Genomic DNA, 20,099 nt, shown 5'->3' on the forward strand with positions numbered 1-20,099 from the left:
ACACTGATGAAAATGTAATCATCAAGATTCTATTCAGTTTCTGTCCATAGATCACCTAAATCATACAGAATACACCTTTAAGACGGTCAGTCTGCTTGTATTTCAGTCAGTCGGGTGAGCTTATCTGTCAGTTGGTCTTATAAATCTCTCACACTTATTGGACTACATGTCCCAGAGGGCTTAATGTGACCGTGGCCCTGGAGCTCCCTGTGCAGAGTCTGACCACAGCGCTGCTCTGTGTGTGACTCACTCGGTCACAGATTGTGCAGTTCAAGGTGAGTGTGACCTGACTGCTTTTATTCCAGACCACTTGCACACAATTCTGCTCAGATGTTCCTTTCATGCACAACACTTATCAGCTGCGTATTATTAGTATGTCTTTTTTAAGGATTTTTTGGGGTTTTTTTTGCCTGACATAAAACCAACACAGAAAACAGTGGTGCTCTTAAGTAGCACAAGAGTGTCACAATGTCCACTAAGAGTCACTTTGGGTTTATTAGCCTTGGTCGACGCATTTTCCTTTTCTATCTGCTAAATGTTACAATTTACTGCTTTTGAGAAAATACTTGATGGTGCCTGTTTGTTTGTGTGCAAATGATGTTGTTTTTATTTACATTTTACACAGCACCTAAACTGCTTTGGAGTCAGGGCAGCAGTAAAAGTCTGAGTTCTTCTCTGTTCTGTTGTATACGAACTCCTGTTACAGAATCAGTAAGTGGGCTCTTTTACACTGACCGTGAGGCTTTGTGTTTTTAAATGATGTACAGAATAGGTTCTAAAGCACGAAAGCTGCATGAGGATCCAAATGGATGCCATTCCAATTAACATGAGGGCAACTCTTTCCTGGTCTCCGTAAAGCCAACCCGGTGGATTTAATCATTAGTGTGACCATTAGAGCTGCTTTTAATGCTTTGTTTTCCATTGCATTGATCCGCCAAGAGCTTCGATGTGGCTTATCTGGAGCCAGCAAAGTAGCGTTTAATCAATACTTCAAATGTTGCAAAAGGATCTTAGGACTGACGCTGCTTCTGGGCTCTGCAGACGAAGCTAAGGAGGGACAGGGGTGATTCAGAGAAGACAGAAACAACCAGGACAGGCGAGGACAACAATGCCACAGGAACACACAAACACACGATGGATGTGTTTGTGTTTTGGACACACACAGTATTTTCCCAACGATCTAATTGTGATGCTCGAGGCGATTACCTCTCTTTCAGCATCTCGCCACAGACAAGACACAGGGGTGACAGCTGTGATAAGACCTTATAATAGTTGTGTCACACTGAAGCACACTGGACAATCAGTCACCTGTGTATGTGTGTGTGTGTGTGTGTGTGTGTGTGTTACCTGACGTAAAGCGTGCGTTTCTGTGTGGAGCGGAGCGAAGTTGAGCTGGAACTGACACTGCTGGTCATCATCTGTTCCCTCAGGTCATGAATCTTTGCCTCGAAACGACTGTATTCTACACACACACACACACACACACACACACAAAGAGGACAAACAACAAACAACGTTAGACCTGGCAGACTTCAGGTGACAGGTAAGCAAGACTTACATCAAGTATCTACTTTTATTAGCTACCTGTTGCTGTACATTGGAGAGACATGAGTGATTTTTTTACACTTCAGTCATCTTTGCTCAGTAATTCAGAAATCGTATTACAGCACGTAGATCAAAGAGGAGAGCAGAAGCACGAACAGACGCGAACACGACTTTCAGGGTGGAGGAGGTTTATTCACAGAGTTAACCACATTTCCTACAAGTGACTGTGGTACAACAAATACAACATCTATCCTGAGATGAGATGAAAGTGGCAGGAAGTTTATTTCCACACACACACACACTCACATACACACACAAGCATGCAGAGGCAAGCAGTGAGCTATCAACAGTTTCTCTACAGCCATACTTTAATAGTCTGTTTGATCTGAATATTAACTCCTCTTACATCAGACCTGGTTCATGTCAGTATCATCATAAACACACACACACACACACACAGACATCCTGTTTGAGAGCAACACACTGACTCAGATACACAAAAAAAAATCACTGTATAAATCTCTTCATATTGAATTTGATGTTAGTTATAAATACAGATGTTAGAATGTATTTATTAAGCAGACTTTAAGCGGCAGGGTGCATGGAAAAACCAAAACACACACATTCCAAGTACGTGTTGCAGTACGCTTGAGTTCCTGTCCTCTGATTGGTCACTTGTGTCTCTAACTGGCGGCCATCAACCGGCGCAATGGCAGACTTATTTGAATTTCAGAACAAATCTCCTTCCTTCCTTCAAGAACACACCAGCGACTATTAAACATTTTAGTTTCAGCCTATCACTCAATTAAAACCGGCTTTCAGTCTCTGCCACACAGGATACTCGAGAATAATTACCTGATGGTGAGTTTCTTCATGAGAAAAACTGACAAACATGTAAACTCACATGACTCGGACTAAAGCTGTCACACATGGCTGCCGTCTGACTTCATCTGCCTCCATGTTGTGTTGCGGGTGGGAAGAAAAAGCAAGCTTGCACTGAGCACAAGCATCGAGTTCACACTGTGACGTTCAAGAGGCTCAGCAGTGGTGTGACGAAGCATCACTGGTGCAGCCTTCTCATGGAGTTTTACTTACTGAGCTCATATGACTGCGAATCTACTGGAAACACACAAAGCTTGAATCAGGAGTCAAAGCACACTGAGATATCTGGAAAACGAACCTGGACTGCGACACTACAACCTGAGCGGATGTGAGTGCGTACGTTTTCTCAAACCTGTGCAAATTCAATATTCCCAAATGTACTTGCTGATGTTTTACACAGATGCAACAATGAATTTTTAAACAGCACTTTCAGTTTAATTACCAGGAACAGCAGTATCCCTATCTCACTCGAACGACAAGTAGGAAATTGCGAGAGGGCAACGAGTTGACCAATCAATGCAAAGTGCAAGGATTTGCTCACACACTCAGCATAGCAGCCCCGTGCTTCAGTATCCTCCTGCTACATGCTGCAAAAAAACCCTCCAGTTTCTGACCCATTTTTGTTTTTTCGAGTGGCCGTAAAAATGCCACCGCACCTCTTTAATTATAAATGTACATTAGTTATGGAAATGCACAAAGTAGGAAACGAATGAGCTGATGTGGTCCCTAATGTGTATTTTGGGATGATGGGCCTCTTGCAGCAGAAAAAGTAAACATATATATTTAATACTTTAATACTACTTTTAATCAGCTTACTGCCGTCTCTGAACGAGAGTAAACTGTGATATCTTTGATTGTCTGAGCAAACAAACAGCAGATGTGTGTGTTTTGAATCCTGACTGTCCTCTAGCCTTCCTAACACCACACGGCTTCCCAGAAACCCCTGAACGAACGCTCGGATGACAACGCCGCTGGCAATAAGCCTGAAAAAGCCCTTCTGAAGGATGCCTGTGTGTCTGTGTGTGTGTGCTTGTGTGTGTCTGAACCGTTACTGTAGACTACAGAATCTAATTAACCCTGAGTAATTCAATCATACTCGAGGTACACACGGTCACGCTCTCCCTCCCCTCTCTCTCTCTCTCTCTCTCTCACACACACACACACACGCAGAAACAAACACACAACTGGAACCTGCAGCATCCTCCAGACTTTCTCTTTTCATTTCCTTGCTTACCTCTGAACGCTGTCAAAAACCAGCCTACAAACCCCAGATCTCAGCTCTGATTTCGCCCCCCAAAGTGTTCATTAATGTGAAGCTCACACACACAAACGGCTAAACTGTACTAAAATGCCTGAAACGCTCAGAGTAACATGATCTCCAAAAACAACACAATGATGTACCAATGAGAAGAACACAACTTGCCACAGTCACAGCTAAGTTTTATATTCAGACAGCATGAACTTGGTTTGACGAAGCCTCGAATCTCCCCGTGACGAGAGGATAAAAATGCCCTTATGCTGAAAATTTCATTGCTTGCTTTCACCCTCAGTTCTTTACCTCAGTCTGGCATTTTCAATCTCAGCTGTAATCCATTACAAATTGATGGATTAACACTTCTATTTCCAGTTTGTTTGGAGTGATCGCACACATAGAAATCACCACATGCTTTATGAACTTTCATATCATCAGCATCTTACTGTCCCTGTCGACACACATTGCCTCAATGCAGCATTATGGGATTAAGAGAGAGAGAGAGAGAGAGAGAGAGACAGGGAGGGAGAACATGAGACAGGATGAGGATAGACAGAAAAGGGAAGGAGGGGAAACAGATGAATGATGTGATTGAGCTTAGATGTATTGCAGCAAACTCACATCTGATACACTGAGATAAAGAAGGTTGGTGAAACAACAGAGACAGAGATACTGTAGAGCAACAGAGAGATGTTACTCCTCTCCGAGCTCGATGGAACAAAGACTGAGTTGCAGCTGAGACATTAGTGTTACTGAGTCCTGAAGAGAAAGACAAAGCTGGTGCTGACAAAGCTGCAGCTCTGATCATCTTCTGCTTTTAAGACCAAAGCAGAAAAGTCAGAGCTGCAGTCTTAGATCATCTCAGTTTTAGAAACCAAAACCAGTCATACAGAAAAAGAATCACAGTAATAAAAGTAAAAAAAAAAGAAAGCAAAAAAAAGCAACAGTAGTAGAAGTGACATTAATGCTAAACCTCTCTTAGAGTCATTAGCCAGCGTGTTAATGCTGCATCACCAGATAACAGTGTTAGAACACCACAGATTAACCAGACCGAGTCTTTCTTTTTCAGCCTGTTATATTAACTTAAGCATCAGTCCCCAAAACTCAAAGTCCCTGAACTACAGGCTCAAAGTGTTCAGGGTTGAAATGTGAGCCGCTAAAAAGTGATGCCAGGATGCTGCTGGAGGCAGGATGTTAACAAGTAAGTCAATTCAGGTCTGTCTCTCCCAACTATCGTTCAGCTGTACTCACATGCTGCAGGCAGACAGGCAGGCAGCCTCAACGTCCGCACGAAGTGATGCTGCCGCGCTGGCTTTCAGGTTAGTGTCTGTGGGTGCCAGAGAGGCGTTTGTGCCACTTAGAGCGAACGTGAATGAGAGGGAAAAAACAGAGTGAGAGAGAGAGATGATGGAGAGGATCTAACGCCAGCATGTGAGAGAGCCGGAGCAGAAAGAAGTAGCCTAAATGTGTGTGGAAAGAAGTGTGTGCAGGTATGCAGCAGTGTGTGGCACAGAGAGGAAGTGTGTGTGTGTGTGTGTGTGTGTGTGTGTGTGTGTGTGTGTAAAATCAGTCCAGTGCTGCTCAGCTGCCACAGAAACAACAGATGCTAACTCTCTCTCACTCTCGCTCTCTACTACACTCCTCTTTCTCTAGCTCTCGTTCGCTGGTGCGCTCATTTGCTCCTCCCCCTGTTTGACAGCAGCTTGCTGTAGGGCGGAGACACACACACACACACACACACACACACGCACACACACACACACACACACACACATGCAGTTTCCTCAGGTCACTCATGCAGGAAGCTGAGTCGATGCCAGGCTCTCCTGCCCTACTTTGGCCCAGGGAATCAGTCTACACACACACACACACACACACACACACACACACACACACACACACACACACACACACACACACACAATAAACCTTTAGCAAGGGTTTTGAATATTGATTTCTGGGAAGCATAAATAACAGCTTGATTCATTTCTCTTAAATGGATTTTCCATTTGTTTTGGAAACAGAGAAGAAAGAAGAAGAAAGGCATTCACATCTTCCTTTTAAGATTCCTTTTAACATTTAAGAAATCAAACTGCTTTGGTTCTGCATGGATTTTGTTTGTGTCTCCATCTGTCAGTTTCCATCTCCACTTTTTATCTCCCAGAGAGAATCGTAATCTCCCATTTCCTCTGTTTTATAATCCGATTTTGTCTTTTCCAGCCCCTCACTTGTAAGAAAGCTTCTATATAAATGAAAAAAAAAGCTACTGAAAACATGTGTATCATGTGAAAGGTTTCCCTGAAAGAAACACACACTTCTATCACTGCCTGCATCTCTGCACACCAAACTCCCCAGCAGTGACAGTAAGACACATCGAAATGACCAGATATGAAGTTTCACCTCATCAGCATCTAACTGTCTCTGTCAACAATGCAGCATTGACATATTAAGAGCAAGAGAGATGGAGGGAGAAAACAAGACATAAAGGAGAAAGAGATGGGAAAAGGGTAGAAGAGAAGCAGAGGAGGAGGAGGAGGTGGAGGGAAAGATATGGGGGGAGGGGTGATGACAAAGACTAATGGCTCTGGGGCTCATATTCCCCCCTTCCCTGCTTCCTTCATTTACCTCTCCTGTCCTCTGCTCTTGTCTCCTCTTCCCTCCTCTCCTCTCCCATCACTCCTCTCCTCTTCCCTCCTCTCCTCTCCCATCACTCCTCTCCTCTTCCCTCCTCTCCTCTCCCATCACTCCTCTCCTCTCCTCTCTCTCCTCTCGTCTCTTCTCGTCTCCTCTCTCCTCTCTTCTCCCCTCCTCCCCTCTCCTCTCCTCTCCTCCCCTCTCCTCTCCTCTCCCCTCCTCCCCTCTCCTCTCCTCTCCTCCCCTCTCCCCTCCTCTCCCAAGAGGAGCATTGTTCCCCCATTCAGCAGCTGGCAGAGACCTTCTCTGCATTGAGCAGCTTCAGTGCTGTCCGACAGGAAACCACTGGAGATGGTCAGTTCTCATCTTTAGGGTTGTGTGCACTGCATCAATATTTTGCATTCAGATCATCCTTTCTAATATTTTTACAAACTTCGCCTGAGTACAAGTGTTGTCAATAACTGCCGCGAGTTAATACATGAATGTACTGTTGACAATCAATATTTTCTCCCCTCGTTTACTTTCCTGCAGGAAGGAGCGTCGATTTCATGTCCTATCTGATGTCATTATTGCTCTAACATTTTTATTTTTTATTGCTTACGTTACATTTATTGGTCTCCTGCGGCGTTTTACACCATTGGCTCTGCTATGGAGCGAGGTTTTGAGAGAGTGGGCCCTCGTTTTGTTTGTCGTGCTTATGATCGGCGGCGGTGACACAAAGAGATTAGCCGATTCTAGTATGGCTAGAGAATGTGTAGAATGAAAGTTTGTGATTTGTGATGAAATAGATTGTGATATTATTTTTTGGCCACATCGTCCACCCTGCTTTGAACATGTCACAAAGGATACACATCACTGTCTTTTTTGGTAACTAACAAGAAAACACAGGGCACATTTAATTACGAGTACCTTTTGTTCTGTTTTAATTTCTCGTTTTCCCTGTCTGATTTATTTTACTGATGCTGCAGCAAAAATCTAAATTGTCCAAGGCCATATTTTAAATTTTGCTATGTACATTGTCTGTTGTAAGTCTGTTGTAAAGCTGGACAAGAATTGATACCAGGCTTTGAATCTAAAAATAACAGTGCTGAAAGTGCTCATCTATAATTGATACAATACAATAAAGTAATCTATATTGGTATTGATTAGCTGACCAGATTGCAGAGGAGAGAAAAATGAGAGAAATGTCATACATTCACATGTCAAGTGGAAGCTGAAGACTGTGTTTCATCCGTGGCAGCTAATAAAAGCCTCAGCATGGCAGCGATGGGGCAGCACGCTGCAAATAAGTCACCTTCTTGTTATAAGTGACAGCTCAAATCCCCCAAATCACACTTTGTGGCGCTGAGTCAGACCATTACCACACCACCAGTAACGCCGGTGAGGTAGGGAGGAGCTGACAGGTGGGAAGGAAGGGAAGGGATGAGGAGGAAGGAGAGAAACTGAGCCATAAAGTGGAGTGGGGAAATAAAGGAAAGCAAGCTACTGTACGCGTTCAGATAATAACCCCCACAACTTTGTGTCTGAAAGCCCAGAGAGAGAGTTTTGCTGTTAATCGTCTACTTTACAACTGGTGCAAACATACACACACACACAATGTGTAATAAGCAGGCTAAGGGAAGTGAAGATAATCCTCTCTGCATCACCTCAGTACTACTGCTGACAGACGCCGCCTGTGTGTGTGTGTGACAGTTGTGTGTAATCCCAGTGACTAATGCTGCTGTCAACCAGCAGGCATTACCAGTCCCACATCAGGACACTTGATGGCACGGGGGGAGATCATGCTTAAAAGGTCAATACTGCAACATTTTGGTGTTTTTAATGAACATCCAGAACTTTTGTCTCCCCCTTCTGGCAGTGAGGGTAATTACACAATCAATGTCGACTTATGACACCACAGTCTGCTCCGTCGCTACGTTTGCTCCCACTTTCCGCTCTGGAAAACCAGTGTTCGCTAAAACGCATGGGTACTGGTGTGCCAGCACAGGAAAGCCACAACAGACACAGATTTAAACACTGCAGACTAATTAGAAATGTATCAGGCTGCGATTGGCTTAATCAGCTCTGTGTGAGCTCATTTGAAAAGGGCTCGAGGGTTTGCTTATTTGAAAAAAGTCTGCGTTCCAGGATTAAACTATGTTACTGATTCATAACTTGTATCAGATGCACATGCTGCATATACTGTGCATTTATCCTTAACACATACATCCATCTGTTGCCAACGTTAAATGAGAAGAATATTAACTATATGAGGGAAGAAGTTTTGTTTGTTTTAAACTACAAGGCAACCTGAGAAACATTTATCTAGGATTTCTTGGTGGGTGAATATCCTTTGAATATGCTTTAGTCCTTAAAGTCGTACATCTACTTTGTTCATTTATATTAGGATTGTTGTTGTAAGAAAAGCTTTAAAGGGAGACTGTAATGTTTGACAGAAGGAACAGTACGATATTCCTTTAACAATTTTAAATTTTAGTTGAATATTGTTGGAAAAAAAGACCTTTGATGAGTGGAAATGACAGTTTGCCACTTGGGACACCATCATGAAACAATCTGCTGCTGAAATGACAAACTAGAGCTTCTAGTTGTAAGTACACTGAGTGCATCTCAATCACTGGAGTCAGAACATCACAAAAGCATGTAAAATGTGCTTCCCTTAATATTTAAAGGGTCAACTGTTAAACTTAACGATCTGAAAGCGAAGAAAAAGTATGTTTTTTACCACCGTCAGTTTGTTCTGCACAAAACAATATCTCACAAAAAAAAAACCTACAGATGGAGATTTTGGGAGAAAATCCAGTCAAATGGCTTCGTCTGGACGAATTCAGATGAATTTGAGGACAAACACATTTTGGCGCCACAGGTTCGACACACAAAATTGGTTTAAAATAGCCTAAAAACGTGATGAGGAAAGTCGGCAGCACCAACACAGCATGAAGACTTTCCACAGACAAACACACTCCATCTGCTGCACTTCAGATAAACACAGATCTGTATCTGCTGCGTCAGCTTAACTCCACCCGAGCTGCCTGAGCGAGCACACACACACACACACACACACACACACACACACACACACACACACACACACACACACGTGAGTTCAGTTCAGTGGCAAGCTGTGTTGTGTTTGTCTACTCTGAGCACCATATTTAATATAAAGAACAGGAGGAAACCTGCACACACACTGCGAGAGAGACACTTTTCCTCTCCTGGTGGAGGTCATTATAAGTTCCTCTTTCATTGGCAGGAAGTGTGTGAGTGAAACAGAGGGAGCACTGCTGGTCACCGCATGCCATCACCACGGGAACGGGACAAACATGGACCTCAGATGTAGACACACACACACACACACAGAAAAACACAGTGCTGACCAGAGCCCAGCGTGGACAGAAGGTTAGATATGGAGTTCATTCAACAGTCACTAATGAGAGTCACGACACACACAGAAACAAAGACAAAAACATATACAGACACAAATCTTCAACAAACAATCCTCTCCGAGGGTCAGCATGTGAGAAAACCCCTGAATACTTCAGTACACCTTGTTTGTTAAATGTTGAAACTTTGAACATAAGAACCAGACGACAGCACAGTCGGCTCTTAGCGAAGCCATCTGGCCCACCTCTGACACCTGCCGTGTGTTCTCACTGCAAGAACCCCAATATAACACCAAACGATGCCAAAACAGAGCCGGACCGAGCCAGTTCGACAGGCCATCAATCCACTTTGACAGCTTATAAATAAACAACACTGAAGTGTCAAGCATGAAAAGTAGACTTAAAAGGTGGCTCTTAAAAGGACACTTTCCAACAGGAAACCAAAGTCACGGAAAAAAATGTCGATGGAAACGTTTTCAATCCATTTCAGTTTAGTTTAGTCCAGTACGCCTGTCGATCCTTATGTTCTGTATGAAACACACAGAGTGGACACGAGGAGAAATTTTGTTATCTTTCAGGGACTTCTGTGAGGGAACAAACTACAATTTTTCCAAAAACTGAAATGCATTTTCTTTTACATCTTTTACATCGTCCATCTCTGCTCTCACATTGTGTCTTGTGTTCTCCTTTGAGAAAAAAAAATCTGAAACAAAAACTAAGAAATTTAGATATTTTTGATTTTTTGCGCTCAGTTGTGTATTAATTCACTGTAATTCTGCTGTGGTTTTTACTCTTCAACACCACTGCTTATAAAACAGTATCAGCTCATGACCTGTAAGGTACACAAGCCTCTACAGCCTGTTGAGAAGACAAGCAATTCTAATATCTGACACACAATATAGACAAATGTATTGGGACACATCTCTATATTACTGAATTCAGGTGTGTATGACCTTTACTTCCAGTGAAGGGAAATCTTAATGCTTCAGCATACCAAGAGATTTTGGACAATGCTATGCTTCCAACTGTTTGGAGAAGGTATTTTTCTACCCCTTTTCCCCACAAAAACACTTCAAAATCTTGTGGAAAGCCTTCCCAGAAGGGTGGAAGCTGGTATAGCTGCAAAGCTGTCTGTGTATTTTGCATAAAATGTCATTAGAGTACGCTGTTGGTGTAATGGTCAGGTGTCCTAATACTTTTGTCTATGTAGTGTATCTTACAACGCCCTTTTTTTTGAAAAGCAAGATGTATCAATAATAAATTTATTTTAAAAAATGTACTAATTACATTAAAGTTAAAAAATGTATATTATCACATTATTAAGGGGTGACTTTCCCTTTAAGTCAGGCATGTCAAACTGGTCCACAGGAGGGCCGGTGTGGCTGCAGGTTTTTCCTGTGGACCAGCTTGACATGCCTGCTTTAAGTCCTCAAAAGAACTCACGGTGCTGTCCAGGGTCCTGATCCTGCTCGACGCTCTGACACAAGTGAACTCCTATGAAAGACTCCTGCTGGCCAATGGAATAACCAGTTGCAACCAGTCACCAGTCTAACAACACAGGATCCCACATCCTCCACCTGTGTGCGCTCACTACAGACTGATAAGCCGGGTAGACAACACCAGTGAACTGAAAAACGAGCCGACCCTGAAGTTTACAGTATTGGTATGACAAGGTCAGTTCTCAGTTATCTTAGTATATTATCAAAAACAAAACGTTCTGATTCTCAGCGTTTGTGCTTCCCTTGTCTTTAGTTACACAGAATGAGATGCTTTAAAGGCTTTTTAATTAAGACTTGACAAAAAGAATGAACAGTTTATCATGTTAGAGTGTTTCGCTTAGAGGTTCAGAAACATCACATTAAGGGCTACACAACATCTGATGCATATGATAATTCACGTGAAAGGATAAATAATCTCCTACTGTATCAACAACTTCACCTATTTTAAAGGGCAAAGCTTATTTGGTTATTTGAGCTGATTTTACTGCATCAGTGCCAGGAGACTGATTTCCAACGTTTGATTTTGGATAAAATCTCGTTCTTGTTTGATTTAAAACGCCTTGAGTCTGATGCCTTCTTCGTTATGTGATGTATTCTGCCCCTCAGCTTCCCCTCACAGTTTTTAAGGGGCTGTGATTTTGTGTGTAGTGATCTGGTCTCACCTATGATGACACCTTCTCAGACCTCCTCTCTGACTAAATAATACATGACACTACACACACACACACACACACACACACACAACCTCTTCACACACATTTCACATGTGAATCAGGGGTTGTTGTGTAACTGTGTGTTTGTGTGTGAATGTGTGTGTCTGAATGTGTTTGTGTTATTCTCAGGTCTCCCACCATGACAGCATCCCATTAGCTGAGCAGTTATAACCTGGTTTCCTAGGTTACAGCCTTCCTAGTCACTCCCAGTAGACAAATCTCCAGGATGATGCTTGTTGGTAAAGCACACACACTCTCCCAGTGTGTGTGTGTGTGTGTGTGTGCATGTCAACTTCAGTATACAAAATATGAAGAAATCAGCAGCAGCTATTCTGAGAAACAATATAAAACCCGGTACATCATCACTGCCTCCCATTTAAAATGGTGTTTATGTTGGCCTTATTAATAGCAGACTTTGTTCATGTTTATAAAGAATAAGAAGGAGAAGGAGAAGAAGAAGAGAGGTGGAGGCAGGTACACAACATCACCATTAAACCTGCACCAGGCTGAAAAGCAGCCTTTCACTGCTGTCTGTGGTTAAAAGCTTCAAGCAGGCTTCATGTCTGACAGCACCCTGCTTCACTGGTGGGTGTGGTCAGAAGTGTGATGTCACAGGGTCCTGAGGACATCTGAGGACACCTGGACATCACAGTGGTGAAGTGAGAGGTTAACTCACTGGACATTTTCTGAGGCGAATAATTTACTCAACAACAAAAATCTGTCCTTTTCTGTAGCCATCCTGTCCAGATTTACTTATGCATGAATCTGTACATGAGATGGATGGTAGTGTGCTGTGTTTATCTGCAGTACTCACCCTCAGGTCTGTACTGTGCTACTATGGTAACGGTCTGTCCTGCATTCTTCAGAGCAGCGGCTGCTTGCTCATGTGTGGCACTGGACAAGTCCACACCGTTCACCTACACACACACACAGACACAAACACATACACACACGCGCAAAATTAGAGCATATGCCTTGGATCAATATTAGTAAATGTACAGTGAAATGAGCACTGCACATCATGGTGGATCAATAACTCACAGATGACCAGTCACATGTGTGTCACATGTACACATGCACATGCATACAGACTGGTTTAATGCATAAAATCATTTCATGTCAGCACTTGCACCATAAAATGGTCCCAGTCACCCAGAGGGGATTATCAGGGCCTCTACAGTCTGATGATTAAATCCTGTTTGAATCCAGACTAAAGAAAACTAAAGCCATATTTAAATTTGGTGGAACACAAAGTACAGCTTCAGCACACACACACCCTGTCAGCGTTTGGTGGTGGTTGACTGCAGTGTGCACAGAAAACTACACCAGTTCAGTGAAATGATTGCTGCAGATGCTGCGAATGAATTCAAGGATTCATCAGATCTTGGTTACTGTGTTGTTTGTCTGTGCGTGCTGATTGTGGTCTCAGTTCATACCGACAGGATGCGGTCTCCCTTCCGTAGCTCCCCACAGAGATCAGCTGGTCCCCCAGCGAGAATAAAGGAGATGAAGATCCCTTCTCCGTCCTCTCCGCCAACGATGTTAAAACCAAGACCTGTGGAACCTCGCTGGAGCACCACCCGCCTGGGTTCCCTGGGAATAACACACACACACACACACACACACACACACAGCTGATGATATTGCATCACAAATTAAAGCATATAATCAGAGTTCATTTTACAGTTTTGCTTGCATCTTAATTATCAACAAGTTATGACTTACAGAGAACTGTTGATTTTTTTTATTATTACCGATTAAAGTTCAAGTTTAGCTGCTGTGTGGCTGTAACACTTGTTTAAGCACAGAACCAGTGAAAGACAGGGTGAGTTTATATGATTTAATATTTTACACTTACAGCAAAACCACAAAAGAAAAAAACACAAATATATTTTAAGCATATTTAGCAGTTACTCTGGGGTATACTTATAGTTTTATAGTAAAAGTACCTAAGTGGGAGGAAAGTGTATTTAAAATTAGAATAATTCACGATGACGGCCAGCAGATGTCAGTACTGCACTGTCTCTGGTTTGTTCCATCACCACACACAGAACACACACACACACTTCTGACTTTCTTTAAACTTGCGTGTGTTTCTCTTCTTCAGTAATTTAATATAACCTGACTGCCTTTTTTTGCAATGGGAGCAAACAAAAGCACAAGCAGGTGAGTTGAACACCTGTTAGTGAGTGACCAGTGAGTATTTTCAAATATACTCAGCCAATGTGAATTTGATCCCTCCTCATCCTCCCTGACCGTTCTAATGAAGATGATGATGTATCTGTCTGAAACTGCTGAGTCAGTATCCAGATGTGACAGATGCACAATAAACACCACGGCATAAACATGAGTTAACTTCATTCAGGTGTCTGACTGGGATTTTTACACCAAAGTGATGAGTTGCATGATGACCTAAGCAGATGTTAGAATCGCACTCACTGAGTGGACATTTATTAAAACCTGTGATCGTCTATTTTACAAGAGAAAGTAATCAGAGTGGAAAGAGATGAAAGAGAGAATAAAGGAGAGACTCACACACGGAGGAAAAAAGGGCAGACATCAAAATGACCATTCGGCAGTCCGAGGCTTATCAGATTTATTGTAATCAAAGTGCTCCGATTGGCCGGAAGGGCTATGACGAAACGAGTCATGTTCTGGTAACCACGGTGACGCCGGCTGAGTGACGAGGGCTGTGATAGGCTGTAATCCGTCCATTATAATGGATTAAAAACAGTGTAGCAGCACTGAGAGTGTATCTCAGAGGCTGTGTGTGTGTGTGTGTGTGTGTGTGTGTGTATGTGCATGTGTGTACATATGTGACCTGAGTTTACATGCCAGACGAAAATTTGGTACTGCCATCTGCCTTTTACTGCCAAAGACACACACACACACACACACACACACACACAGAGCAGCAGAGCGAGCAGGCAGGGACGAAGGTCACTCAGTGTATTTTGGGCTCTCTAGGACTCTTTTTCCCAATCTGGTGTCGTAGGCCTCTTTGATTGCCACTGAAGACCTCGGCGGGGGATATGAGGCAAGCAAAACAAGGCACAGAAGATGGACATTTGACCCTTCACTTTCAAGCCATTTTAGCACAAAACTTGCTATAACTGATAAACATGCATGACATTTATATGCAAATAGTGTGGAAAGTGTCCTTACACGTAGCAGCTGTTATTGCACAGAAATGTCCATTACAGTCAAATGTCCAGTGGCAGCATTAACCAATGGAGAATCTACGTAAATTCAATAGGGGACGAACTGCCAAAATTAAATGTCCTGTTTCATAACACAATGGGAACAATAAGACACCTTTTAGTGGCCCAGTTGAAATGACATATGCAATGTCACATTACATTTCACGTAAGACTTCATGCCAAAATTGAAAAAACAAACAAAATCCAAAATGACAGCGTCTATAGATAATTTTGATGCTCTTGATGAAAAACAATACATTTTAGTTTTATAACTCTGATAATCAGGCACTAAATGTCTGCAGATCGCCCAGATAAAAAAGAAATAGTCACATTTTATGTTTTAAACTGCACAGATAATCCATAATACAAAGGTGTGTAATACTGATTACTCTCTAGTTTACTCTTAAGTTAGTATTATGATTAATTTGTTTGTGTGCTTGTGTCGGGGTGGGATTTCACAGAACTCTGTTCCTGCTGTCCCATAAACATGGACCTGTTTGTGTGTGAGGTCTCACCTGGGCACGTCTTCCTCTCCCGTCATGGCCCTGGGCAGCGGTGAGTATCTGGGCGTGGTCAGTGGGGCGGGGCTTACAGACTGGCTGCCACTCATGTAGGGGCTTATATGGTTGTCTTGATGTGGGGAGTACGCTGGAGGAAAACACACACGTTGAACATTTACTTTCATGTCTTTCTTTAGTAAAGTTTCTTATTTGAGAAGATTAAACAGTAAATGCCCTCTCTGAAACTTAATGTCCAATCAATCACAACTCATGGATCCAAGTTAATGAGTCCAAACCGTTGATGTACTGCATATAATCAGTGATGTGTTGAGAGACGGTGATGTGATTTATGTTGTTTGGTAACGTGTTAGATTCAGCGCGGTGATAAATGACATGCTGTTTGATAATATACTGATTTGGAAAGGTGACAAGTGGCTGTAATCCAGTGGACCAAATTCACCCGGTCTGACTATCAGACTGTTACATAACACTTTTAAAACCGTCTGGTTGATGTCAGCTTTATATCTTTTAAACCATAGCATATAACCTGGTTTGAAAACACTGCCAGTATTTCACATGATCACAGTGGACCCTCTGTGAACACATTATGTTCATCTAATGAATTTTTACTTTACATATTTAAAGAAATCAATGGCAAGGTCTGTTAACAACTTCACTGAGGGTAATAAATACTGCTGTGACAGGGATTTCACGCTTAAAAGTTGTAAAACATTAGGCTGTGTCTGTGCTGTGCTGATGACATGCAACAATATTTTTCTGACACAGTTTGGGGTGAATTTTGTGAGACATCTTTATTTGATTGAGCCATGACTGAACTGCTCCTAATCCATGGGGTTTCCACCACTAATGCTGTCAAAAGTTGGTGTCAATACTTTATCGAAAGCACGTGATTAAAACAATTTGATATCCACATGGTATCCAAATTACAAAGGCTGTAAAAGAAAAACTGATCTACAGTCAGATTTTCAATCCAGGGCTGCACACACAAACATTTATTTCAATGTGTTGTTTAGTATGTGGTGTATATTCAGTATCATGGCAGCCTTTTCCATCACCACTTTGAACGGCACAGCAAAGCTTTACTGTACCTCATCTTTCCCCTCCCTGCTCTTGCTTCTTTCTTTGGCACTTCTGTATAATACAGTAAAACTAATGAGTCACATAAAGATGTGTTTGTGATATCTATCAGCCCCTGAACATGTGGCCTTGATTAGTTGCGTGTAATGATGGTGATCTGTGAATTCAAGCTTACTGTGCTGCCGCTGTTGTTCTAGTAAGTAAGATCCTGTGCAAAAAGCCTGATGGTAGATGGGTGTTTTTTTTATAAACCCACCCAAAGTAAAAATCTCCACCAACAGCTTTGTTCCTCGCTGTTCTTTATAGCTCAGCACCATCTGGCTCTAAAATGTCTCAGCCTCTTGGCTGCAGTGATGTGTGCAACACTCACCAGATCACAGTGCTCACTGCAAGTCGTGTCTGAAATAAACCATGAGCAAAATTGTTGCATTATGGGTATAAGTCTTGGGTGTACGTCTGCTTACAATTAGTGACGTCGGGCGGAGGGAAGTTGTCATTAATGAAAAGGGAAGCGTGTTTGGCGACACGGAGGTAAACGACGTCAGGAGTCGACTTCAGGGCAGCCACTGCCTCCTCATGAGTTACCTCCTCCAAACAGGAGGCGTTCACCTGGAGACACATGAAGACGTGAACTGGATTAGCATGTACAGGCATGACTAAAGACACAAAGAGCATGGAGACAACTTTATGGCCACTGCAGCGCCGCATCAGACCGCAGTAAAAACAAGCGGTGAGGATGCTGTTTTGTGGTGTGTGTGCAATGTGTCCTAAAACATACTGATGTTCATTAACTGGCACGTCCTGCCATAGGTGAAAAGAACGAAGAGGGTGTTGACAATGAAGGTAAGAAGAGGACAGAGACTGAGTGAGCAAGAGGCAAGAGAACAGAGTAAAATCTCATACTGTCTGTCTGTCTGTCTTTGAGACGGCTTCACAAATCCAAGGCTGGGCTTCTTGCTGGCTTGCAAAGCTACGTCTTGTGTTGTTGCACTTTTTGCATGTTTGGCTGACTTAGCAAAGCTGTTGACTTGCTAGTTTTCCATCAAAACCAACGTAATTTTAACACATGCAAAAATGTATTGAATTTGGAAACCGTAAAGGTGCAAAATCTCCAAAGTTTGATACAATCAAACTTTTGTTCTCTAATACACCTGATGTAGGTGTATGTGAGAAGCGTTTAGTAGTATAGCAGCAGAGCATACTCAGCAGGTATTATGCAAGAAGTAAAGGTGGGTTCAGTTCTCAGTTTAACACACAAGTTTGAATTTGGTGCCATTATTGTGACATGGACGTTTCTGCTTGTGTAAGGGCAAATAATTTCACATTTGGTGTTACCAAAGGATATTTAGACAATAATGCAGTAAGCAATAATGCTAAGATGGGCCTTTATTAGTCCTGCACCTATGTGTGGCTAATAAACCTGAATTCATATTCTGATCCGAAAACTTCCTATGCATTGCATTTCATTTGATTTTTCTTTTGTGAGGAGGAAACAATTTGAACTGTGGAAACAACATGAATTGTTATGTGAAGCACTAAAAAGCCGCTTTGGTGACTACTGCAACCTACCTACAAAACTCAAACAGAACATTTGCATGATCGTAAGTGGAGAGAAGGAAAAGGAGAAAAGACAAAAGAGGAATTAAAAGGAATAAAATGGAGTTTCTTACAGCCACAAGTTTGTCCCCTATCTGCAGCCGTCCGTCTTTGTGGGCAGCCCCTCCCTCGATGATCTTTGTCACGTAGATGCTGTTGTCGCCCGGGACATGTTGGTTTCCGACTCCACCTGCTATACTGAATCCTAAACCTGAGAGACAAATGTCAACAGCTCATATCTCTGAGTTTCCTGAGGATGTTCTCCTATTTGCTGCAGTGCTGCAATCCCTCCCTTGAGCCCTTTAACCAGTTCTGACAGTTGATGGAGTACAATTACTGGGTAGTTATGGTAAGTGAAATCAATTTAGGTAACGCACAACCTCTCCCACATTTCATATTTCAACTGTTTTAATCATCATGATGCTCGTTCACTGTCAGGCTCCAGTTCATGCCTGTTCAGTCAGCTAGTGGCAGGATAAGAGAAGTGCGTGAACATCCAAAATAAGTTCGTGTTTTACTACTTACGAACTTTATTTTCTGTTTGATTCTGTAGTATTTTTACTCACCTTTGGGGCCTTTGACCAGCTTGATATCCACGACCCGCTCAGTGAGGCTCCTCCTGCGTCGTATACATAGTCTGACCAGACCCCCGGCGTCCTTCAGCGCCTCCACAGCCCCGCTGTGGGTCACCTCTCTGACGTCTGTCTCGTTTACCCGGACTATACAGTCGTTCACCCTGCGCCGCGAAGAAGACAAATGATACCTCATTACCTCTCAAACTGAAAAGTCTCATTTGTCTTTCACTCTGAAACAAGAAGTCTGGTTCATGAAAAAGCAAAGTGGGATCAAGCTGCTGTGAACACGTTTGAGCTGGTTGGCTTCTTTCCATTTTAATGTAACTTCTGTCACGGCCAAAAATAAAATAAACCAGCCGAGATCATTTTAGGCATATTAGCATTTTGTGGTTAAAATCGATTCAAACTCGTAACCTGTGTGCATGTGTGTGTACCTGAGTCGTCCATTCTGGGCTGCAGCCCCTCCAGGTATGATCTTGGTGATGAAGATTGAGGGGTCGTCTCCGATGTGAGGGTTATCGGTCCCTCCTGCGATACTGAACCCCAGACCTGAGTTACCCTACACACACACACACACACACACACACACACACAAACACACACACAGTGTTTAATAGGAAAAATAAATGTTCAGACTGGTTTTAAAAGACCCTTTCTGATGCTGGGAGCTTTCAGTTGCTCTTGTTAAGAGTCGTTGTATAAAAATGTTGCTCCATGATTCTGCCATGAAATCACTAACTCCAGACATCCAGACCAAATACTTAAAAAATACATCATGCAATACACAGTACAACATCACACCTGATACACTGCCTCTCTCAGTCAGTACTAAGTACTCTCTAAGTACTACATCTGACTGAAATGTCATTTATTTCAAAGCTGCATCTAATATCTCTTGCAAATATATTTTACCAGCTGAACAAACAAAGTGTCATACGACCGTCTGCAATTATTATCGCTATGTTACCAAATTACACATAATAGAGCACCCCGCCGACTAAGCACATCACCTACAGACTGCCTTTGTTCTGCTTCCCTCAATCTCTCAGGCTTTTCAGCGGGTTTGAAGCCAGTGTCATGTCTGTGCCCGTGTTTGCGTGTATGTCCAGAGTGTCTTTAAAGCAGATCCCGTCAAGCAGACAGAACCAGGTCACAGGAGAATAGGAAGAGAGAGATGGAGGGAGTGAGAGAGACAGAGAGAGCGAGAGAGCGCCTCGGGGTGAGG

The 20,099-nt window shown here is 42.7% G+C and overlaps 1 protein-coding gene across 3 annotated transcripts in view; it reads right to left on the bottom strand.

Moving 5' to 3' along the window:
* Positions 1-20,099, bottom strand: part of LOC124061081 (disks large homolog 1-like) — a 94,115-nt gene that overhangs the window by 17,630 nt on the left and 56,386 nt on the right. For all 3 annotated transcript variants that reach the window (XM_046392613.1, XM_046392612.1, XM_046392614.1), the window contains exons 10-17: positions 19,309-19,433; positions 18,866-19,035; positions 18,374-18,510; positions 17,168-17,312; positions 15,621-15,753; positions 13,342-13,498; positions 12,720-12,822; positions 1,348-1,462 (exon numbers count right to left, since the gene is read on the bottom strand). In XM_046392613.1, the coding sequence (XP_046248569.1) occupies positions 1,348-1,462; positions 12,720-12,822; positions 13,342-13,498; positions 15,621-15,753; positions 17,168-17,312; positions 18,374-18,510; positions 18,866-19,035; positions 19,309-19,433 (1,085 nt within the window). The remainder of the gene's footprint in view (positions 1-1,347; positions 1,463-12,719; positions 12,823-13,341; positions 13,499-15,620; positions 15,754-17,167; positions 17,313-18,373; positions 18,511-18,865; positions 19,036-19,308; positions 19,434-20,099) is intronic.

This window comes from Scatophagus argus, chromosome 6, assembly GCF_020382885.2.
Source record: "Scatophagus argus isolate fScaArg1 chromosome 6, fScaArg1.pri, whole genome shotgun sequence".
NCBI classification, from domain to species: Eukaryota; Metazoa; Chordata; class Actinopteri; family Scatophagidae; genus Scatophagus; species Scatophagus argus.